Here is a 25,423-nt window from a genome sequence, read left to right on the forward strand (position 1 = left end):
CTCAAGAATTTTCATGGCCCAAGACCTTACTCTCTAGCGCCACCAACACGCCAAAGTTCAAAGTGCATTCAGCCTAATAACTTTTGAATACTTGGCCCAAATTTCACAAACAAGACATCATTGGAATCCTTGGATCATGACGAGTCCAACGCACCCTATGACGTCAATTTGCGTATACTTAGATTTTCCGCCATTTTGAATTTTATCAAAAAGCTTAAAAAAGCATTTCAGGTCACAGAGATTGTCCAATTATCACGAAACTTGGCACATAGACTCTTAAGACCAAGCCGCACAAAAGTTATTGAGTGGAATTTTTAGTTAGGCTTCCATTTTTCCATAAAAGCCAATCAAACTTGAGGTTGACGCCCCCAAACCGGAAGTGAGGTCATATCTTGGCAACCATTTGATGTTATGACGTCAAACTTATAACACAGACTCAAGACTGCAAAGGTAAGACGCCCAAGAAGTTTGGTGACGTTCGGCCTATAGGTGGCGCTATATGTAGCCAAAACGCATTTTTGCCCATATCTTTGGACCACTTGGTTCTAATGTCACAAATGAGGTACCAATGGAATCCCTGGATGAAGCCGAGGTTAATGCATATCATGACGTCATCAGCGCCATCTTGGAATGTCCGCCATTTTGAATGTAATCGAAAACCTTCAAAAAGGATTTCAGGCCTCTGAGAGTGTCCAATCTCGACGGAACTTGGCAAATAGAATCTTCAGACCAAGCCGCACATAAGGTATCATGTGGATTTTTTTATTTCACTCCCGTGTAACAGCGGCAGCCAATCAAACTCCACGCCGACACGCAAATGGGACATTTGGCCGTATCTCTGTGATGCATTGATGTATCGATGCCAAACTTGGTGCATGAACTCACAACGCCTTCCTGAGCAGCCCAAGCCTTGCCTATTGTGCCATTCTGCTAGGACCCCCACATCGCTGCTTGCAGCTATATTTATTATTATTCTTCTACTTTCTGCTGCAATTGAAGTCTATGGCAGCCCCATGAACGCTATGGTAAAAAGTTGTGAAATTTGGCACACGTAATCAGCCAAGTGCTAAAGCCAATGTCAAGAATTTTCATGCCCCAAAAGCTTACTCTCTAGCGCCACCAACACGCCAAAGTTCAAAGTGCATTCAGCCTAATAACTTTTGAATACTTGGCCCAAATTTCATAAACAAGACATCATTGGAATCCTTGGATTATGACGAGTCCAACGCACCCTATGACGTCAATTTGCGTATGCCTAGATTTTCCGCCATTTTGAATTTTATCAAAAAGCTTAAAAAAGCATTTCAGGTCACACAGATTGTCAAATCTTCACGAAACTTGGCACATAGACTCTTAAGACCAAGCCGCACAAAAGTTATCGTGTGGAATTTTTAATTAGGCTTCAATTTTTCGATAAAAACCAATCAAACTCGAGGTTGACGCCCCCAAACCGGAAGTGAGGTCATATCTTGGCAACCATTTGATGTTATGACGTTAAACTTATAACACAGACTCAAGACTGCTAAGGTAAGGGGCCCAAGAAGTTTGGTGACGTTCGGCCTATAGGTGGCGCTATATGTAGCCAAAATGCATTTTTGCCCATATCTTTGGACCACTTGGTCCAAATGTCACAAATGAGGTACCAATGGAATCCCTGGATGCAGTCGAGGTTAATGCACATCATGACGTCATCAGCGCCATCTTGAAATGTCCGCCATTTTGAATTTAATCGAAAACCTTCAAAAAGCATTTCAGGCCTCTGAGAGTGTCCAATCTCGACGGAACTTGGCAAATAGAATCTTCAGACCAAGCCGCACATAAGCTATCATGTGGATTTTTTTATTTCACTTCCGTGTAACCGCGGCAGCCAATCAAACTCCATGCCGACGCGCAAATGGGACATTTGGCCGTATCTCTGCGATGCATTGATGTATCGATGCCAAACTTGGTGCATGGACTCACGACGCCTTCCTGAGCAGCCCAAGCCTTCCCTATTGTGCCATTCTGCTAGGACCCCCACATTGCTGCTTGCAGCTATATTTTTAATTATTCTTCCACTCCCTGCTGCAATGCTTTTATTTTATGTGAAGCACTTTGAATCATTTTGTACATGAAATGTGGTGACGCAGTGCTCCACGGATGAGTGCGAGACCTTCAAAATAAGGATCTTCACAGGTTGCCACTGAATCTCCTGGTCCTTGACCTGAGCAGCTTGCCACTATTGTGCAGGTTTAGCTATATCTGACAAAGCTCTAATCTGAGTATCACATTTGCACTTTCGTGACCTGCTAAGTCTTTATGCCGCCTTATAAAAGCAAGCCGACACCGTTTCCTGATGTCAATATACAATAACCCCCTGAGTTAAATATTATGGTATGAAAGAGCACACTGAAAATAAGCTGAGAGCTCAGACCACACACCAGACTTGACTGGCAGTTTTATTCTGAAATACTTCCATTTCTCTCGTCTGCAGTTGGACCGCAGATAGCTGGTGACTACTGGCCCCTCTTTTAGTCACGGTCTCGTCTCAAATGGTGTGTTAAATGGCTCAAGCTGTTGAAACATTTGCTGCGAGGTTGATAACGCCACTGACAACTCGCATCATATTCCTCCGTCACATACGGGCTCCATAGCAGCTAACATTTACAACTGTTACATTTAACCAGTGTTTGTTTCTGTAACAGCAGCTACTGATGCTGTACCGATGGTGCATTCAATGACGAACGGTAAAATCTAAATTTCCAAATCACAACATGTCAAAAATGACAGAACGCCAATTACAAGTCAGATTTTAGTGCTGGTGGAGTATTATTAGCTTACTTATTTCTTCACTTCAGCGTGCTATCTAACGAATGGTGATAGTTTATGTTAATCTCAAAGGAAAAAACAAGCGTAAAAGAGTTTCATCTTCCACTTCCGAGGTACAGCGACTGCAGCATCACTGAAGTTGAAGTAAGGCAGAGACACAGAGCGAGGAGGCTGACGAACTTTCTACAGAAACATACGTTTAACCAGAAAATCTGAGCAGCTCATTGATCGATTGATTGGTTGAGATTCATGGGACAAGATGCCAGGGTTGTGGGTTGTTCTGTTTTTTAGTAGTTGAGTTGGTAGTGGCTTCAGACACCCAAATATATGTTCTCAAGCACAGAAAAGAAGGATTTTTACATGCCATGTCCCTTTTAAGCCTTTAGGGCCAAGTAATCCAGTCAAGTGTCACATCTCACACACAATTTTTCCTCAAAAAATTTGAAGTCTTTGAGATAAAGAAAGAAAATTTAAGAATATTAAACCATAGGGTGGTCCGTGGCGTAGTGCAGTGGTTCCCAAACTGTGTGGCAAGTCCAGGTGTGCCGTGGGATTTTGTGACAACTATACGTTATTATTGTTGGAATATACTACACAAAAATGATTTTTTTTAATTTACTATATCAGTATGCACTCATTTCATAATACAGAGGAAAACTTTATACCTAAAAACAATTGTTTTTTTAAAAATCCTCAGAGAACCCCATATTTCGCTGTTAGCGCAGTTGCGCAGGTGGGAATTATGAGACTGTGACACATCAAGGGCTGAAGGACAGCATGAAAACAGAGACAGAGCGCTTTCTTGTGTGGAGCAAACCACCAACCACCAGTACAGAGCCTGCCGACAACCCACCACCGAAAGAAAAGAGGAAAAAAAACTGTCAGCTGACAGTACTATTAAAGTCTTATGGCTTCAGTTGGACCGAGGATGTCAACAATCCTCAGCCCCAGTGTGTCCTGTCGGGAGAAGTTAGCTAATGCAAACTGAACTGCTAGTTAGCTAATGCTTCTGCATCGGACTACCTAAGCATCTCCCACCACGAGTTTGAGCACCTTCTTCTTTTCCCCGCTACCTGCCTGTGTGAGTTGGCGTTCTCTACTCTGGTTAAACATGAAGAACAAGAGGAGGGCACGGCTCTCTGTTGAACAGGACTTGCGAGTGGCCCTCTGCTCAGTGGCACAGAGGATTAAAGAAACCTGCGCGCCCCGACAGGCACATGTATCTCACTAATTTGTAAGTAGGCAAAAATATTTACAGTAGCACATGTTTCAATGCTGATTGCTGAAATGTTGTATTTATCATTTGTAGTTTAAGACTGTGGACAATGCAGCTTCCTTGCATTGACAGTTCTCTGTGCTGAAATTCTGCATTCTGAGTTTCCTTTGCCTCATTTTTAATTTTGTGACCTGTCTGGTTTAAATGAGTGTGTTGCTGCTTTGATGAAGCCTAATTCGATACAGTTTCAAATTAATTTTAGAAATATTTTGTTAATAAATATTTCATGAGTAAAATAGTTGTATTTGTCACATTTTATTTGGCATTAGTAAATAATTATGCTCATTCACAGATATTTTACATGATATGAATGATAACACCTGTTATAAGGGCTATTTTGCACAATAGGTGTGCCTTGAGATTTTTACTTGTCCTTTGGTGTGCCTTGGGCACAAAAAGTTTGGGAACCACTGGCGTAGTGGCTACAGCAGACGCCGCATGTACAAGAGGCTATAGTCCTTGTTGCAGCTGGACCCGGTTCGAGTCCCACATTGGACGGCCCTTTGCTGCATGTTGTTCCCCCTCTCTCTGCCCTCTGCTTCCTGTCTCTCTAAAACTGTCCTATCCATTAAAAGGCATAAAAGCCCCCAAAAAACAATTAAAAGAATGTTAAACCATGAACTATAATAAAAGAGTTCAGAAAAAAAAAATACTCCCTTTCTGCAAAACAAATTATCCACGGTTGCAGCGAGCAGTTTGCAGGCCGACACAACTTTAGCTGTGTAAGTACACAGCATCCCACTACCCACATAAATCAAGATAAGAGGAAAACAAACAGAAACCAAACAAAAGCTTGAGTGCTTACTGTGCGAGAGGCTTGCGGCAGAGCACCAGAGCATCGTAGAGCAAGCACACTCCGAACACGGTGATGCCCGTCTCCTTCACCAGCATGGCGCAGGTACCCAGCATCAGACTGAGCAGCAGAGACCACAGGGACGCCGTGGAGGGGAGAGAGTCCTCAGTGACACACTCCCCCACGCTCCTGAGAAGCAACACACCACAAAAGGCCTTTCATCAGCAAAGAAGGTTGACTGCTGTCTTGTCAGCTGCACGAACAAGGTGAGAGACACGTACTGTACAGTCGAGCCTGGTTGAGAAATGTGGAACATGACTTTTGTTACATCTAGTTCAAATGAAATGTGTGCGTTTCAGTGGAAAAGAAACGTGATATCCAAGGTCAGACAGTCATTGATCAGACAGAGCTGCTGTGCTACGGTCACGTTAGCAGAACTGGAGCTGCACATGTTTTGTCCCCGCTGTACTGAGACCGGAGTCAAAAGGAAGCTGCCATACAAGCTCAAATTGTCTATTCATCCTGTCATCATCAGCTCATACCTCACAGTGACAGGTAAATTAATTCCCTACATGTTGAATGCGACCCACTGCCTTTTTAGAAGATTGCACAGAATACAGTGTCAGCGACTCATTATTATCGGAATGTCCTTCACTCTACGACCTGCAGATTTAATTAGGTGGTAAGTAGCCATGTCAATTTATCGAATTGCCCCGTGGCCTTGCGGTAAAGATGAAATTTGGCTCATTTCAGAAATCTATGAATTATCATCACTGAGCCTCAGACTGGGGAGGGCAAAGAATCGACCCCACGTTGCTTCCAAGCGTCAAATCGGTGTGGGAAAGTGTGATAGAAAAAAAAAGCACTGTGTCGACTGAAACCCTGTATAGACTAAGAGGTGCTGTATGAATGTGTGTGTGTGGAAGGGTGAAAGTGCACCGAGTGGTCAACTAGACTAGAAAAGCGTCCCCTAAGTACAGTCTACCGTTTACTGTTGTTCTTTTGGTCCTCACTCTTGTCCAGATGTTCAGCTTCAAAAAGCTCTCTTGGATCTCAAGAGGTCAGACAAAATGTGAGAGATGTATGTTTATCTATCATGATGGCGGTGCAGATAGCGTGTGGGGTAGCATAGAGTTGTCTTACCAAATATAGGAGAGGAATGTCAGCAGGAACAGCAAACAGGCCAAGACGTCGGCCCTGCCCACAATACCAGACACCTGCAACACACATGCAAACACACACACTCAGATCACTCATGTGCTGGACGGCTCTGGTGAGGAAACGCTGCTGGATGTTGATGGGATGCAAAACTTGAGCAGCTGCATAGAGAAATTTATGCCAAAACTGCGGGTCCCTTGGTGTAATTACTAACAAAAAAAAAAAAAAAAAAAAGGATGGGTTTTCTTGGAACTTTTGAAAGCACGAAAATACAAGCTGGAAGGGATGAGAAATGGTTGCGTGCCTGCAGCTACTCAACAGAAACGTTTGAGGACTAGATTAGGACAAAGCTCTCTCTGACTTGCAATGCTTTTCTACTAGACTGATGTGTTCCGTTGGGCTGGAGAGAACCTCCAGAAGCCATGACCGTCTGCTGTTAGTATGTGCAACAGCTGCCATTCGCAAACAGCAGCTGCACACGCCCGTATCTGGAAATGATAGTGATTGTGACAGTGAGGCAGCGCAGTCTGCACAGCTTTGTTTTCAGTCCGAGGATTATGGGAAATGTGGCACTCGCCCTCCTCGTTCCGAAAACCGATCTCTTCAGCAATGCAGCTGTGCTACAACCATTAGCTTCTGTGTACACTGAGAAACTTTTCTCGGTTAAATAAAAGGTATGATGATAATAATAATAATAATAATAGCAATTTCAAACACCCTTTTTAAACATTTCTTATCAATGGTGAAGTCAAGGCTTTGAGCTCCCACGTAGGTAAGACGTTCAATCTCCAAATCTGTAATCAAAGACCAACTTTCTGTTTCTTTCTTTGTGTAACAGAGTGTGTTGTGCTGCCTCTTACCGACTCACACTTAATATAAAGAGTCGTTTTCTTAGTTGCTTTCCAAAAACTTACTGGTGGGCGTATTTCCAGAGATCACCGTGAATGCGTCGAGGTATTCCTCGAAAAATCAAAAATACAACAGAACTGGATGGAGAGCAGGGTGAAGAAACTCCTCAGGAATCTCGGCAGAGTTTGGTTAAAAGTTGGACAGAACACCTAGAGCTCTCTAGTCTATTTGTCCTAAAGTTGTGGCGAGAAACTGACAGCCAAGTGAGCAAAACCAAAAGAAACACCAGGAGCTCAGGGTATTGTCGACTAACAATAGCTGGACAGCTGGAACTGCTGGATGGAGATCAGTCAGAGCCGGAGGTTAAGTCTGGTGAAAAAGCTTGTAGTGTATCACCAACTGTCGGCTCTACACACCCATGCACAATGTAGCGTTTTATTGATGGTTTGAAGTGAATAAACTCGGCCATGTACTCTCCCCAGAAGGACGCATCACTGGTTGTGGTGGACATCCACAAGTGGAAAATGAAGAGAGCTCTTCTTCAGGAATCACTTTAATCTCTGGGAATATGCATATGGTGGAAGACACCGTTCAGTCACTGAGTTTATTGTTTGTCGGCTCAGATAAGAAACAGCTGCTGAGTCATGTCAATTTTGTATCTTTAAACATAACCAAACACACACACACACACTCTCTCTCAGTGTTCTGCAGGCCCACTATAAGACCGCACAGCTTTTATACTGAAACAGGGCGTGGTCACAGACATACTGACAGAGAAATAGCTAACAATAAAGTGCATGTAAGTTAAAGGGTGATAGAGCACAGTGTGGCTAGCATAGGTTGGCATGCACGTGAGGAGAGGGCAGCTGCTTTTTAAGCATAGAAAAAAAAAAAAAGGATACAGTCATAAGAACAGTAACACAATGTAGTTATATAAAAACTGTCATAGACTATGAATCAGAAGCTAGGGAGTCTGTAACCAAGGAGATGCCACCACAAATCCATTTTAGCCAAGCGGACTCAGAAAAGAGAGGTGATCATCAGGGTGCATCTCCACAGCAGCCAGGGTGCCATGTGGAAAACACGATGCCAGCTAGGTTTAGGCTTTCTGATGTTTAACCAAATCCTTACAGATCACCAGAATAATGGAGCATCTGCTTACATAATTATGATATTTCGTAGACATGACAAAGTAACTTGTGTAGAAACACTATTTTGATCATTTCTGTGGAGAAACAGTGCTTCGTAATTTGCCGTAATTTCGTAGCTGACTGGAGGAGTTTGCGGTTCTCCCTGCATCTTTTCGCGCCACGCCCATTCTTATACATGTGAACTGTGCGCGGGACACGCAACCTTTCCGTGCGCAAGCATGGTTTATACATTTATACTTTACCAACACAGCCCACACAAAGCTTATTTTCTGTGCGTATGAGCGAGTCAGAGAAGTGGCCGACACACGGCTGACACGGTCCACATACGGCGAACGTTCTAGCAGCGGTAAGAGGAGAGCATGTATTAATGAATAGAGGCTTTTCAGCTCCGAAACAGGAGCTTCCTTCATTGGATATGGACTGACTGAGTGACTGCCAGGTGGCCACCGTGGACAGAAGACAGAAAACGCTGCGTCAGTGATGCTGTACTGTTGTGGTCCAGTGTTTTTAAATATATTAAGGAACAACTGTGGGAATATGCAATGTACTGATGGAAAGTTTGTCTCTTCAGACTGATTCAAATCTGTAGTCAGGTCTGGTGATGATGTCTGATTACAAACTGAACTTTTAGATAATATCAGAACACAACAAAAAAAATGCTGGAACCACACTCTTCATCCTTAGTTACCTTCCCGCATTACCAAGTCATTTTGGATCTATCCATCCATCTCTCTTTGGATAGACTGATAAATCGGAATTTCATTCAAATTTGGTTCAAACCTCGCATCGACTAATATGAATACACGTATATAGTTTCGTCAAGGGGAAGCCAGTGAGTAGGGACTGATTAAACTGAAGCTGAGGTCTATCTGCTGGTTTTGCAGATTGAAATAAACACCACCACCACCAACCCCCCAAAGTAACAGAGACATTTCTGTTGAATAGGTTTGAGCCAGCAGTGTGTTCCTTACAGGAAGCAAAAGCATGAGATACTCAACCCTCAGGGGAAATGGTTAGTAATCAACTCCAGCACAGATTTCAGGCCCTGACTTCCATTTGTGCTACTTCGCACTAGGGGAAATTACACATAAAGGCAGATTATAAAATCATATATATATGCCAGTTATCAGAGTGCTGGAGTCATAACCGGCCCAAAGGAGGAGGTAGAGGTAATTGCTATCAAGACATCAGAGTTCCTCACAATGCAAGTGGTGGGAAATTAATACACAGAAGCGGAGGGCGGTGTCCAGTCTACAAGTGTGGCAGAGATACTCAGTCATCTGAGCGGATCAGCTGCAACACGCTGCATATGTGCAATCAGCATTTCTCTGGACCCCTTCCAGTTCTGTTTTATATGCTTCTCTGCAGATTCCCACCTGCTGTCATCCTCCCAAAACCCCATAATGGCCGTGACATCTCCCCAATCAAATTTAACCGAGGGCTTCCATCATTGTCTGCTTATTCAAAGTCAGGTTGCGGAGGCGACAGATCTCGGGGAGAAACCCACACATCCCTATTCCCGGCGACAATTCCCAGCGCCTGCTGAGGAATCCCAAGGCAGACCTGGGCCTGAGGGGATACATGATCCCTTCAGCATGTTCTGGGTCTGCATTGGTCCCTCCTCCCAGTTGGCTATGCTAAAAAAAAAAAAAAAAACTCCAAAGGGAGGGGACCACAAGGCATCCTAATCAGAAGGCCACTTCAGCTGATTTCTTTCAACACAAAGGACCAGTGGCTCTATGCAGAGCTAATCCCGGATGTTTGTGCTCCTCATCTTATCTTTAAGGCTGAGCCCAGCTGCCCTCCAAACGAAACTCATTTCAGCCACTTGTATTTGAAATCTTATTCTTTAGGTCACTACCAAAATAGGCTTCCCTTTGGTGAGGGGTGGAATGAAGCCGGAGCAGGGAATTGAAAGCTTGCCTTTCGGCTCAGCTCCCACTTCACAACAACGGATGGAGGCGCAACACCATTATTACCTCTGACGAAGCTCCAATCCATCCGTCCTTTTTCTTTAAAAATGTTCACAGACCTAATCACTCTCTTAGTCATACCTTTGATTTTGTGCTGGCACATGGCATTAATAAGTTTACATTATTTGACCATAGAGCATCTGAGAAGAAATTCTGTCATAGTCTGTGTCTATCCGTAACCAAATTTAAGGAATTCCATTATTACGTTCTTCAGTGCCATGTGCTAATACAACAGAGGGGAGCTACCTAAACTTTACTCCTACTTTTTTGATATAGCTACAGCTTCAGTAAGTAATGATGATAAGGTGTATCCTATGTTAAAAGAGATAATAAAGAAAGCACCGGAGAATCCGAACAGCTCTTATCATGGCTGCTACTTAGATACTGCTGGGTCATCTCACTCGGTTAGGATAATTTGATTGGACCCAGGGTATTCACAAGTGTTACGTAGTGCTGGGGGTTGTGCCTCTGCAGAGCTCTTCTCTACAGTCTTATATCGTCAAACCTGTCCCCATCTTCCATTGCCAACTGGGATTGGTCCAGCCAGAAAACTGAGCTAATCCCATTTTGCCTGAGCAGATGAAGCATTAAGGCACAAAAAAAAAGCATAATTCAAGTTAGCAAAATGAATTTATCCAAGTTTAGATGAATAAAACAAGTATTTAGACCTTTGCCCCACATTGTTTTTGGTGGTAACATCCAGATATGATGAGAGTGTAGAGATCAAGCTAAACGTTTTGTTTGCCATATTTCCAGAGCCAGTTTGTGATGTCTCATCAGGAAACTATTCACTTATCAGCGAGAATAAAGGCACTCGAGAAGATTTATCAGCATAAACAATCTTATTCAGGCCAAAAAAGAGTCACAAGGATACTGGGGGGGGGGGGACTTGAGTTTAAAAACAATAAATTAGAAAAAAAAAGTTATTAGGTACTCACTGCCTCGGTGTGGACAGGGTGCACAGCAAAGAGGAGGGCTGTGACGATGGCGAGGCGCTGGTCTCCAAATACGCAGCGTTCACATGTGTACATGAACAGGCAGGTGGCGGCGCAGTGCAAACACACGTTGGCAACATGGAAATACAGCGGCGTCATACCGCCCAGCAGGATGTTCAACCTGACCAACGGAGACACAGAAAACATCAGCTGATTACTTCAAAGACAGTCACATACTCTTACTTTAAACACAGCTGGACTACAAAAGGGTCAACAATCCGAAGCCAAATCGTTGCTTCGAGATAGAATGTTGTATTCCTGACGTCAAATATCACATGTTGATCAGCATCTCTCAGAAGCTGATCCTTCAGAGAGAAGTGGGAATGAGTACTGTTGTACCACCTTTCTCCAACACAATCTCTACAAGAGTATAACCACAGAGTCCTAGATCCAGAAAAAAGGGAAACATTGCAGCCAACGAGGTTCCAGTTTTTGTTAATGGACACCATTCATCATTTCAAGCACAGTGGTTCTATATGCCTTTTAAATGCAGTCCCCTCCCTTTTAAAAACAATAACTGGAACAGAGACAAGTGAACTGTCACTACAAATATACAGTAAATGGCTGCAAGAAATAGCACAAGGATATGAGAAGTGAAAGCCTGCAGGAAAAGGAAGAAGCTGGCGTAATCCTTTCTGGATTACATCAGCTGCATTTTAAACACCAAGTATCATTTTTGAATATTTAACGGAACAGCTTGAAATTGTCCGGGCAGAAAAACGGTAGCGTTCCCTCTTTAAAGCGACTGAAAAGGAAAGGAAACAGCATTCGAGCGGGTCCTTGCTCCCATGTGTGTGGCTCACCTCTAAGAATGAAAGAAAGATTTGGCAGAGCTTAACAGAAAAGGGAAACTTTGCATCTGAGCTCCTTATCCGGGATTATAATTAGCTCTAAAAAGGGTCCTGTGTGATCTCACATTCACTCAATTATGTGATGAAGGAGACTTTGGCCTCTGCTATTCCTCCCCTGCTCATAATCCAATGAGACGACTGATAAAAACCTGCTTGAGCTTCTGGAGAGAGCATCAGTCCTCACCATTATCTCAGTCTGCCCTTTTGACGCCTCAGCGAGGTGAAAGCTTTGGATGAATGTAATTTTCTCCCTCTTCATGTCTTTGGCCCACGTATTGATCCGGAGAGATTTTAAAAATGAGGAAGCGGGTCAGGGTTCAGGCCGGACAAAAAGTCATTGTGGAGGAGTTGCTGCTGATGGTCACACATGCGAGAGGGATTTGAGCCATGACCTTTATGAGCGCGAGTCTCCATCATGAATGATAATGAGCCTGACCCTTCAACGTGGGAACTTTGCTCCAGCTGATGTGTCATCTTCTTCCTCAGCATTACAATTAGGCTATATTGCCCCAGTGTCTTTCTTTACTGTCCGACTGTGTAATATTTCATGACAAAATAACGCATTGATAATACTGCCACTCAAATTCGAATGAACCCAGATGTTGTGCTTTAGGAGGAAACAGCTGCTTCTTCCGAACAAAGCGTCTGAAATGATTCATGAAAAGGTTTAAAAGGGTGCCACCCTTTGGAGCTCAACTCCTTAATCTAAACTACATTGATGTTGTGTCACCGTGTCTCATGGATTGGATGAGGAAGCAGGATGGAAATGATCAAAATTTTCCCTAGAAAGCAATTGTTCTCCATAAGTTCTGCTTAGTTTCTATGCATACAGCATGCAGCCTATAAAGCAACAACAGAAAATAAACAACAACAACACCGTTGCCGTCAGGCCCCGGTAACACTTCCTGGTTCTGCTCTCTCCTGTTCAAAGGGAGTTCTTCTTCTCCACTTTCGCCTCATATACATAATACAGTTACAATAAATTGGACTGAATTGGACCGCATGTTCAACATAAATTGAGATGACTTTTTTTGTGAATTAGCTGATGTAAAAATAAATTGAATTGAATTGCTAACCGAGTAGGCAAAATGATCTCCGTTTTTGTATAAATAATGCCAAAATGTATTCATGGGCTTCTTCTACCGTCTACGGTTACAGTTGTGCTTTCAATATTCGAGCATCTAATTTAAAAAATATACCTTATTAGTCCTTTAAATGGGCGGCACGGTGGTGTGGTGGTTAAAACAATCTCCTCTCAGTAGGAAGGCTCCTGGTTTGAATCTCAGCTGGGCTCTTTCTGTGTGGAGTTTGTGTACGGCTGGGTTATTCCGGCTTCCTCCGACAGTCCAAAAAACACGCATGCTGGATTCATTGGCGATTCTAAAGAGGCCGTAGGAGTGAGCGTGCACTGTTGTTTGTCTCATTTGTGTCTGTGTGGCCCTGTGATGGACTGTCAACCTGTCCAGGGTGTACCCTGCAACCTCTGACCTGATGGCAACTTTTCCCCCAGGTGGGAAAAAAAAAGAAAAAAAAAAAAAAGACAAGTTTGGCTGTTTGGGAAATGTTTGAGTAAAGAGAAGAAGAAAAAAAAAAAAAGGGGTAATTAAACACGTAATTGCTTGTGAAAACGTGCCTACCAGAGGAAGCAATGCTCATACTTCACATCTGTTGGAGCATCTGTCAGGCCAAATTAACTGTAATGCTGTCTTAAAAACATAATGATGCATGCAGGCGGCTTTAAGGGTTATTAGCGTGTCAAGCAATGCAAAAAAAATTTAACTCTAAATTACAATTCATTACTCAACCAAAATGTTAATATAAAAAAAAAATAAAAAATCAATGTATAATTCTAACAATAATTAGGACACAACATTTAATTTTACATTCTTTACCTATTTTTATGAACAGCTTCATCTCTCTTTTTCTTTTTTAAATGCCTCATTATGTAACAAAAGGGCTACTCTCACCTCCACAAGCACCTCTTAGCTGCCTCATTGTTCCACGCTGGGCTCAAATGCATTCCTACGCCTAATGCCAACTACATGGAAACATTTTAAACAATCTCACTCACAGTTTGCGGTTCAGGTTTGTGTCCTTTTAGTGTTGGAACTGCCTCGACTTTTAGCTTCAGTCTCCCTGCAAAGCCAGGGATAACATGGAAATCTATCCCATGGGACCCTAAATCTGACCTTTAAAGCCAGATTTAACAGGCATTCGTGGGTTTGCTGAACATTCTCCTCTTTATTTCATTAGTTCATTTTATCCATAATTAAAGGGCCACTTCCATTCCAAATCCATTTCTCATTCACCTGTGCACACAATCATGTAGCCCTTCTTATCATGTCTATGCGCTCTTTATACAGTATGTAGCTGTTTTTCTTTACAATCACACATCGGTGAGCATATCGAGGCAATGTGGGGTTCGGTGACTTGACCAAAGTCCCTTAAACACTTTGACACACTAAGGATTGAACTGCAGATCGTTTGGACCATCCTTCCTTTTCAGGTCTAACATTTTTTTTTATTAATTATTCATTTTTATTTTAATACATTTTTTGGGGGGCTTTTATGCCTTTAATGGACAGGACAGTTGAAGAGAGACAGGAAGCAGGGGGCAGAGAGAGGGGGAATGACATGCAGCAAAGTGTAACAAACTTTTGTTGCGATGTCAACGTGTGACTAATCGTGATCTTGTAAATATTTTTTTTTTTTTTAAATAAAATAAATTTTTAGAGGGTCTCCAGTTTGTCCACAAATGTGTGAGAGAATAGATTCAAAGTTTTAAAATCAAAACCACATTTTCCAGGGACAAGACAACATAGAACCACATGCTGCAGACATAACAAAGGCATGTGTCCCCAGTAGGGAATGTTGAAGAATTTGAAAACAACAATGACAACGTACAGTGCACCACAATAGAAACTATGTATGAGGGGGAGTTGATCATATTCTCTCATCACATTTTCTCCCCTCATCTCATTTCCAAATCTTTACATTCGCATTGCTTCATTGCAGCAACTGCCAACCCAAGATATTTAATGTTTTGTCTCAGTGATTTCATTGAAATTTGTACGTGTTCTGTCCCTCTCCACGTCCCCTACTCTTTGATCTTAGTCCCTCTCAGCAGAGATGCAAGAGGAAGAGTCGAGGTCAGAAGTAGACAGGAAATAAGACAGATATTCAACAGGTGAGACTTTGCTGGGAGCTGCCATGTAAAACCACCTGACTTGGCGCCACTATTCAGCAGCAGTACACCACTGTATTTCTTTATTTCTGTCCGATGAGCCTTAAACATTTACTTGACAACAAATTCTGACTTTAAATCAAATTTACAAAGTGCCATAAATGGGTCAGTCCTCTTAAGACACTGAGGATGCCTAAAGACTTTCACAGGGATACAGCTATTTATTTTTGCTTATGACTCCGCCAGCAAGCCCCCTTCAATCCGAGCGCAATGTGGGAACTGAGACGTTTTCTGTTCAAATTTCTATTTCTGGGTCACAGGTAGGAGGGCCCAAGGAGAGAAGAGACGAGGAGGCCCCGCAGCAGACAAAAGAGACGAGCCTTCCGTCCTTCTACTGATTAGTGCGTAAACATCAGCAGCTGCTGAGGCGAGATGACATCCCGTCTAAAGCCGTATTTCGCAGTGCTGTGCCACGACCCAAAGGGAAGTTGGAAGAATCCGATACATAGTTTGTTAATCATGTCAGGAGAGAATTCCATCAGCAGCTGGAAAAATGCGGTAACTGGCATTGCAAAATTCCTTCACACAAGCCGGTCACAACTGAACGTGGAATATGGACGTTTTTCTGTGCCATCAGAGTTTGAATAGGAATTACTAATATTGAATTTTTACAGCATCAAAATCAGACTTTGAATTTGAAAAATAAAACAGTGTAAAAAGAAAAAAAAAAATCAATTTCTAAAAACAAAAATCAGTGTAAAAACAAACAAAAAAAAAAAATAAATAAATAAATAAAAAAAACAACATCTAAAACAAATTCAGTGGAAAAAAAATTCAGATCAGCCATGTCCACTGGTGCTTCGGTGAGTGAGTTTACTTTATTTGCCATTTGTGTTAGTAAAATTGAGTGATAGATATTACTCAATATCTATTGAGCTGATCTGTCCAATGGAGCGTAACTTGATTGGCTGCCGGTGGATGAATTGAGACAGGGATCGATTGCTTCTCCCTATTTACCCGGATGTTGAGTCTGGTTCTTTTTCCACTGAATTTTTAGATGTTGAATTTTTTTTACAGTGGTTTTTGTTTTTAGAAATTGATTTTTTTTACACTGTTGGTTTTTCAAATTCAAAGTCTGATTTTGATGCTGTAAAAATGCAATATTAGTAATTCATATCCAAACTCTGATGGCACAGAAAAACTTCCACAGTGGAAGTGGCATGTGTTAATTACCCCTCCCTGTGACCTAACAGACATTTGACCCAGAGTCCAGCTACAGTCACATTAAAGGGCAGATTTTGTGGACAACAGACGGCTGGGTTGTTTGGCCTTTGATGGCGTCATGTTGCGAAATAAATAACATTCATTCCAATTGTTTTTCTGTGGTTTTTACCTACATTTATCAGCTGCTGCACAGAGCTGTTTTTTCTCGGCATCTGTGCTAAATGAATGTCTAAAACAGTTTGAGCTGCAGCTTCTGCTCTTCCGACTTATCATATATGAATATTTTTAACTGCTCCAATCCACGACCAGTTTACTTCCCACTAGGCTGTGTTTGTTCGTTTGAGAATACTTTACTTCTAAGAGGAAATAAGTGTTTTGTATGATGCTCCAGCGTGGAGAAAGTGTCCTGAGATTAAATAAATGTCACCTTTTCTTTGAGTTAAACTCCTACACTGTTACTGTAGTTAAATCCAGTTAAATTAAGTGAAATTAAGCTCAATAAATCAACAGGTAGAAAAGTGAGATTTTTCCACCACTGCCAATTTCCAACAAAGCTACTTGGTATGCTAATATGACCCGTTACAGTAATATGATATGAATGGTGTTGCAAGAAGCTGGGAGTATCAGTCCTATCAGAAATGAAAGGTGAGGAACATTAACAGAAAAGACACCAGTGACTGCATGTCAATCTGTCCCTTTGACAGATTAATGTTACATATCTAATTACTGAAAAGGGCTCAAGACGAAACAAAGAATGAAAACCAGTTGTGATGAGCTACCATCAAGATGTCTACAAAGGGGAGCAGCTGACTGCGCTTCCCAAAACCCAACGAATGCCTGGAATAAGACCCCCAGACCCCTGGCAAGTAAAGACGAAACGTCACGGTTGTCAGGCAGGAGCTAGAAGCAGAAAGAGGTGGAGGAAGTTTGAGCCTTCTCTTCCCTCAATCATTACGGGTGAATCTGAAATGGACACATATGCAGCACAGATGAGAAAACAGCAGGAATATCGAGAATACAGATTATCAGATCCAGAGGATCCAGAGGATCTGGAATTGTGTTGTCATCAGCTTAGTCACTGCTAGGTTACAAACAAAACAAGCCAACAGATTTGTGGCGACGTAAGGAGATTTCATCCAAGTCTCCCGGTCCTCTACACTTCTAAATTCCCACCAGTTTGTCCACCGCTGTAACTGTGCAAAAGAAGAAGTTGAATTTATACAATGCAAAAGTAAAAGATGCGTACAGCTCCTCTGCCCATCCTTCCTCCATTAGGGAACTCATTGTACGCTCATTGTTCAGCAGCAAAGAGTAAGCAAAAGGACCTTGAGGAGATGGTGTCGGGAAGCTCAAGAAACTGAAGGGGCGCTTTAAATCCACGAACTGGATTGAACTCTTGAGAGCCCACCGAGGCGCCATCAATGCCATGACTGAGTGTGCGATAGATCGCATTCACGTCTTTGTGGAGAGTGTTATTCCCACAAGGACAGTGAGGTGCTTACCCAGTAACCTGAAAAAGCTGCTGAACATAAAAAAAAGAAAGCATTCAGGGAGGGAGACAGGAAGTTACTGAGGGCTGTCAAAACACAGCTGAATAAAGAAAAGATATATATTAATAATAATAATAAGAGAGATGAAGTCCAAAAACAAAGAAAACTGCCTGAGGCGCTCACTGAGAAACTACAGAGAGATGTGGATTTCCATGAAAAGCTTTCCCTGAAAGCCACAGCATGAAGCAGGGCACATCTTCCCCATGTGAACACTAACCCAACACCTGCCGCATTCCAACATGGTCCCTGAATATTTCTGTGGCTCCGTTGTCTCCACCGCGCACTCATTAACTGTCGTTTGTGTGTGTTTTCTGGGAGCAGAATCCTCTGGAAAGCTGTGTGAGCCACACTCTCTGGTCCCGGGAGCATCGTTACACTGACAGTATCTTGCTAAACAACTGTATTACCAGCAAGGCGATGAGAAAGCAGCCGTTCTCCAGGTTTTAGAACTGCTCGGTAAAGCAAATTGAGACATTGAGCCAAAGGACGGAGGAGTTATTTGGAACTGCTGTGACAGGTTAGGGTGCTCAAAGACAGCAGTGAAGCAACACAAAAGAGGATATTCATTTTAAGAGTGGAACCCAGAATGCTGTGTGTGTAGTTTTTGTGGAAAACCTATAGTAGGTATGTGATTTATGGGATTTCCACGCTGGAAACGTTCCTTTGAATGTTCAGCGCTCACCGAGGCTGGAAACTGGTCAGTCTAATGTCACTTGTCATTGGCGCTCGAGCTAACTTGGTTGATTCGACTCCCTCAAGAAATCAGCTGTAGCTGTAAATAAATATGACCCATGGTGTGGGTGAATGTCAGATCTCAATGGCACCGCGGTGAGATGTAATGACTTCCATTGTGCGCGTTTCAGTGGCTTCTCTATATCCGTAAGTAGGGGACATTCCTTCGTTGAAAATCCTGCGTGTGGACTTGCTGCAGTTCAGTGCAGTCATGCTTTTGTTGCCCTTGACAAGAATCTCACACAACATTCACGGTCCTGTGCTGCAGCGTCACACAACCTCCCCGTGAACTTTTGTTTGAAAAATGTGCTGATGGTGGCGTGGGCCGAGCGAGACTGACAAGAAGGCCGGTTCGAGCAAAGTCGTTTCTACCCTGCAATGTGATGATGTCGAGAGCGCTACCCTTTCTGTCACCTACACACACACACACACATCTCTGCTTCTTCCATCCAACGACATGACGGTCGACCTATTTTGAAAAATTAGGTCTGAAAAACATTGCCGCAAAACCTCACTGCATGGCCACAATCCAGAACATGCGTCACACGAATGCCCCTTTTCAAACTGCAGATGTGTAACAATGGTTTCACCTAGGGCTGGGCCATTTTTTCGGTTTAAATATTAAACCGCAATTTTATTTTCCTACGGTTTTTGAAATGGCTGAACCGAAAAAAAAAGTTGCGATTTAAAAACATTTCTAGACTCCGCAGATTTGTTTTGCTTTAAGGGACTCCGTAGTAGCCATTCCTTATGACAAGAAAGGGCCCCGTGGCAGGCGATCACAGATGCGGTGACATATTACATAGCAAAAGATATGGTCCTAATCTATACCGTAGAAAAAAAAACGGGTTCATTAAGATGCTGCAAACGATAGACCCGAAGTATCTACAACCCAGCCGCAAGAGATTCTGTTTTCAGTTGGAAATTTTTGCACATTAATGCTGTTCTTATTTTTTTGTTTTTTATTCTTCAACTGATTTGTTCACATAGGCCTAGACTACTTGTTAATCTCATTTGTCATTTGGTAATTATCAATTGTGTTAAAAAAGAAAACGTGTATTTACATTTTGCCTTGATCTGGTTTGTTTAGAGAAAAACGGAAAAAAACGGGGGATCGAGATTTAAATAGAAAATCGTCCATTAGTTAGAAAAATAATAATAATAAAAAATTAAAAAATTAAATAAATAAAATAAAAATCGAGATTTTATTTGTAGGCTAAATCGCCCAGCCCTAGTTTCACCAGTCTTAAGTGACGGCTTTCAATTTTTCACACGCTGCTGACGTTTCAGTTGATGCTGAAGTGTCCTCAGGCGAGACCCCACGTTGCCCCTGATGCACTCAGTGGTGTGTGAAAGAGTACAAGCACTGCGTAGGCTGTGGCTCTGCATAGACTAAGATATGCTGCATTGGTGCCTTGTAGTGTAAAACCACTTTGACTGGTCAACTCAACTGGAAAAGAGCTATCCAAGTACAGTTCATTTGCCATTTATTGTTCCTCAGCCTTCACTTTACACACACTTGCAAAAGTGATCGTCACTTTTAAGAGTCAGGATGCGCGAATGATATTTGTGATTAGCAAAGAACATAAAGTGCCTTAGAACGGTCATTGTGTTCTCACAACAAAGTGTCATATGTCAACAGCTTATGCTGGCAAACCAAGTACACAGCGGGTGTGTGAAACACATTATAGGTGCATGAAAGCAGCTGAAAATCCTCACTGTTCTCCATGTTGAAGCTTTTTGTTGTATGGTACTGGGTCCAACTACTACTCGGACAGATTTCTGGCTCATAATCTGACTGCCAAGCATCGAGGTAACTAACACGGGACTCAGCTACCACCGGATCGCAGATCTGAACAAAGTTTGATTTCGGGTGAGACTCACGAGACTGTGGGGAATCGTTTAGTCTTAAACCGCTTCAGTGGAACATTTGGAAATTAGTCTAACGACGGAATAACTTTTAAAAGTTGACCCCTTTTGGAGCATTCTTTTTTTTCCATGCTTAAAGAAAATGAACAGTGGGAATGTGCAGATGTATGTATTTAATTTGCACTGCAACCTAAAACCAGCTGTTGCACAAGCTCTACATTACTTTGCTCAAGTTGTCTCATTCAGGAAATGGTTGCAGGGTGAAAAGCTTTGACCAAAATCTAACATGGTAATTCTTTTAACTGTAAAACATGCACCGAGCCAACAGATGTGTACACGGAGGAGCTCAGTCGGTGTGATGGACTTCAGATCAACTCGCATTCAACTTCAGTCGAGTTTTTCTCACAACACAACGGCCTTAATTAAATCCGTCCGGTTGATGTGGGACAGGAAATGTTGGGAAACAGCTGCTTGAACCTACAGCTAACAGAGCAGAGGGCTGAGCCATCTGCTGCCAAGACAAGTCTAAGCAACCAGATGATGTAATGAGAGCTCCTCCCAACAGGTTTTACTCTGCGGTTACGGTTGGGCCACATGAATCTGAAAGACATGCACTCAAAAAGACATTAAATATACATCAATCAACAAACACGTATCATATTTGACACACAATCATTCCCAATGGAAATTATTTTGTCACAGTACGTTTTTTTTGTTTTTCTTCCCCCTCCTCAGTTGTCATTCCAAACCATGTTATCTCCGTTTTAGGCTTCATTAACAAAAGAACAAAAGAACAAAATAAAAAAAATCTATCTTTGGCAGAAAAACGCTCCATTCTGATGCGAGTGAAACCCAGCGCATATGGGAGCGTCGATAAGCTCCAACATTATGCGCTCAACTGCAAAAATGAAACGAATAGAAATGCATTTAGACCAACAGCTCCCAGAACTTTGAAAATAAAAAATAAAAAATAAAAAAACAGCCCGGGGGCTTTCCTCCCTGGAGTTAAGAGATTATTTCCACCCCGTTCCATTTCCGTTGAGGTCTGAGGCTGAGGATAAATTAGGCAAATGAAGTCCACTGAAGCGTGTTGCTCCACCTTGATAGTCCAGAGTCTCGGGCACGGCCACACTGAGCCCACAGTAGATCAAAGAACTCAAAATGCGCCCATGTGACACACTTTAATGGGGTTATTTCCATCTTGGTCCATAACCACCAAAAATAAATAAATAAATAAAGCAGATATTGACATTTTCTTTTGCTCTGATTTCTGTCTGCTGTATTTTCTAAGCCGCCTCCCACTCCACGGTAGAAACATTTGTTCATGTTACATATTCTTACGAGATTTCAGGTGTTTTTGAGTCTTGAAGTATAACCGCTCTGAAACAAATCAGATATTATTGTTTTATTGGTTGGACTTCACGGCTTTCTTGTCACATTTTGAGCTCTTGCCTCCTCATTCGTTCAGGAGCTGCTGAAATAAACTGACAAAAAAAAAAATATACATTCTTCCATCGATCAGAAATGTTCAGTGGTTCCTTTTTGGGGCTGAAATCACTTCCCCAGGACTCCATTCATTTCCTGCTTTTTGCAGCCAAAAAGACCCCAGTTCCTAAAAAAGTTCCTTCCTCCAGTGGTGGAAATACAGCTTGTAATTCCCAGCGCTCTGGCTTTTAAGTCATTAGTCAATGAGGCATCTCTGATCTTGCCAATCCAGAAAAGAGATGTTTGTCAGAGCCTGTGCACACAGAGCGGCGGCAGCACTCTGTCGCACACTGTGGCAATTTGTTCAAATTTTGTTTACCACATGTGGGGGAGGAGGGAGCGCACAGGGACCAAAGCAAACAGTGAAAGGGTCCCATCATCTGTGGAAAGCAACAAGGATGTTTCCCTGCTTCAACACACCTGATTCAGATGAAATGGATCTCTTCAAAAGATCGCTACTGGACTGCACCATCCTGCTCATGATGCACTGATCTAAACATCTAAAAACCTGCAGGACAGCGGCCCTCGAGGACCGGATGTGGGTGTCCCTGGTCTCGATTTAAGCATTCAGATTATCGATACCTCTCTTCATGTTAATATAATGGAGGCTGGCGTGTATTTTTTTTTTTTTTTTCAGTTTTACCAATGACTTGCACGTTTTGCTGCCGTAGGCTACAGATCACAGAGGAATCTTCAGGTCAGACACCCTCCTCTGCCTGTGACGGTCTCTGACCTTGTTATTCTGTTATGACTGTGACTGTTTGTGTATGTGGGGGATGGAAAAGAAACACAAAATCTTAGGTGCACCAGAGTGATTGAGAAAGAGGTGTTGCAACTTTCTATATGAATACAATTAGAACTAGAAAGTGCCAAGTTTCATGACCCTAGCCATGCCCACGCCCTTTGAGGTTTGAAAAAGTTTCCCTATGAATTTTTGCCCCCATGTCTCAAGAGTAACCTGGCCAAGTTTGAAGCTTGTAGAATTAAATCTGTAGGAGGAGTTCGATCAAATGCGAGGTGTGGGGGAAAAAAAAGACGTTTCCAACCACCAGCAGGTGGCGCTAAAGGTGGATGTCACTATGTTATATGTGCGCGTTCAGGCTGGGTCCAGCATTCACCGTATGGAGTTTGGGACAGATTGGATAACGTATGTGGGAGTTTTAAGCGACTTCATTTTTTGTGGCGAGTGATGGCGAGTCATTGAACTTTGAGGCGTCGGCACGGCCACGGCCTTTAAGTTTTGAAAAAGATGCCCAATGATTTTTTCCCCCCATATCTTAAGAGTAACCTGGCCAAGTTTGAAGTCTGTAGCATTAAATCTGTAGGACGAGTTCGATCATATGCAAGGCGTGGAATCGGGGAAAAAAATGGCACGAAAACGCACTTTCCATCCAAAATGGCCGCCTTCCTGTGGACGTGGGACCATGGCGGCAGGAGACTTTTTTGTGCGTCTGGGCATGATGAATGTGTGTACCAAATTTTGTCGTCCCACGCGAAACTAACCCCAGTGTGGGGACCATTTTTAAGCATCGTAGGGGGCGCTACAGAGCCAATGAGCGACTCCCAAAAATATAAAGTTTAGATTCTTTCATGTCGTCGACTGGCAGGTGGCGCTCATAAAATTTTCTGAGTTTTCGAGCACCTTTTGCAAAGAAAGAAAGAAAGAAAGAACACACAATAGGGTCCTTGGAGTTCCACTGCTCGGTCCCTAATGAACTGGACTACTGTGCATATCAGGAATGTGTCAGTTGATCAGATTATTTGGAATCAGCTGGTCGGCCAGTCATCACACATTCTACGTGCATTCAACACACAGCAGTTTGCTCATCGCACTGAGAGAAGTCGGGTTTCTCGCCCGTCAGTGAACAACATTTGCACAGCTGCTGCTGCTCCTCTTTGGAGAAAGAGGTGTTGGAAAAAAAAAAAAAAAAGTCAACTGGTTGTGAGTCATGAAAACATCCAGAATATACATTTAATCACGGTAGTCAAGGTTTCATAAGATGAATGAAGGTACGCTCGAGGTCAGATGGGCAGAAGGAAGCACTTCCCAGAGTACACCTACTTTTGTGACTGCCCTTGCAGAGCTCAGTGACTTTCAGTCAGAAACCTGAAGTGTTTAGGACAGCTGGCAAATGGGATTCAGAAAGACTATTTCTCTATTTTTGTTACATTTTCCATTATTTGCACTATGTGGGCGTCATTCTTCTTCTTATGTGATGTTATGTGACTGCAAGAGACTAGCAGTTTTAAGACATTCCCACCCAGCTGTGTGCTCTGCTGATGCATGGACCCTGCCTCCACAAGTCCTTCATCACCCTCTGACAACCTCACCCACGCGCCATCCCAATTCAAGATGCTTAAAAAAAAGCCCCCTTCAGAAATGGCATGTTTTGGTTTGGTTCGTTTTTTTTTTTGTTTTTGGCTCAGACACATCTCCTCTCATGCTTGAGCGTGAAGTCGCTTCAGACCAGTGGAACTGGAACGAGGCTGTGCTGCGGCAAGCAACTCTCACGCGCAAATATTTCTGTGGGAGCCAAATGGAAAGTAGGAGTCCGGACTCCGGTCCAACTAAACTCTTAGCTGGAGTTAGTTTTGGGTCGGCGGGAACCCCCGAGCACGACAGTGGTGCATGTTGTGGTATGTTTGGCTTTTGTTCACGAACATTTTCAACACAAACCTAGAACATAGTCTCCATGACGTCAGCCTTTCTGCACCTCTCGTGCCACAGTGACATACAGCCAGATAAAAAAAAAATAAAAAATCTAAAGATAAATAATAATAAAATTTAAAATAAAAAATAAAATAAAAAACAGTGACATACGGCTGCAGTGAAGTGTTGGTGGTGCACGAGCAGCATACAGAACTTACTTGAAGGTGAGGATGCACAGAGGTCTGTAGGACTTGTGGCTCGTGTTGTCCGCCATCCTCTTGCCCCAGAAGTCGTTGCTGAAGATGTTTCTGACACTGGACCCTGGTCGGACGTCCGGGTTGTTGACGATAGCCCAAACGTCGTCGTGCACCAACTCCCCGTGGAGAGTGTTGCCGTAACAGAGAGCGCACAGCGCGGCCAGCACCGCGTAGCGACCCGCTGCCCACACCGCCTCCAGCCGGACGGTCACCCGCGGCTGCTGGCGGAATTTCTTTTCCCGTCCCGACGCTGTCATGTCGGGCCTGGTTTCCCCCGCGGTACCGCTGGGCTCGGGAAGATGTGTGCGCGAGAGAAAGCGACCATTCCGCCCGACAGGTAGCGGGCTGTGTGTGTGCTGAGAAGAGCGCGAGCACAGTGTGGATGTGTTGAGCTGCTTTCGGGTGCAGTTGGGGAATGTAGGAATAGAGAATTTTCTTCTTCTTTTTTAAAAAATTCTGTTTAATTTAGATAATCATTTTCTGATTAATTTAGTGATACACTTCTCACAGTTCAACTTTATGTTTGTGTTAGTTTTATGAACCCGAAAACAAAAAAAGAAGAACGAAAATCCAAATTCCCCCGGATTGTCAGCTTTCATCCAAGTTGCTTACCACGGT

The 25,423-nt window shown here is 42.9% G+C and overlaps 1 protein-coding gene across 2 annotated transcripts in view; it reads right to left on the minus strand.

The window, feature by feature from the left end:
- tmtc1 (transmembrane O-mannosyltransferase targeting cadherins 1) overlaps positions 1-25,183 on the minus strand; it is a 101,993-nt gene extending 76,810 nt beyond the window's left edge. Inside the window, exons 1-4 of one of the 2 annotated variants that reach the window (XM_075472045.1) lie at positions 24,767-25,181; positions 10,947-11,124; positions 6,021-6,094; positions 4,890-5,066 (exon numbers count right to left, since the gene is read on the minus strand). In XM_075472045.1, coding sequence (XP_075328160.1) covers positions 4,890-5,066; positions 6,021-6,094; positions 10,947-11,124; positions 24,767-25,062 — 725 coding nt within the window. In that variant the 5' untranslated portion in view covers positions 25,063-25,181. Of the gene's footprint in view, positions 1-4,889; positions 5,067-6,020; positions 6,095-10,946; positions 11,125-24,766 lie in introns of both variants that reach the window. The other variant, XM_075472044.1, reaches the window with a different exon arrangement.
- Positions 25,184-25,423: the final 240 nt, after the last annotated feature.

This window comes from Odontesthes bonariensis, chromosome 8 (genome assembly GCF_027942865.1).
Source record: "Odontesthes bonariensis isolate fOdoBon6 chromosome 8, fOdoBon6.hap1, whole genome shotgun sequence".
In the NCBI taxonomy this organism is placed as follows: Eukaryota; Metazoa; Chordata; class Actinopteri; order Atheriniformes; family Atherinopsidae; genus Odontesthes; species Odontesthes bonariensis.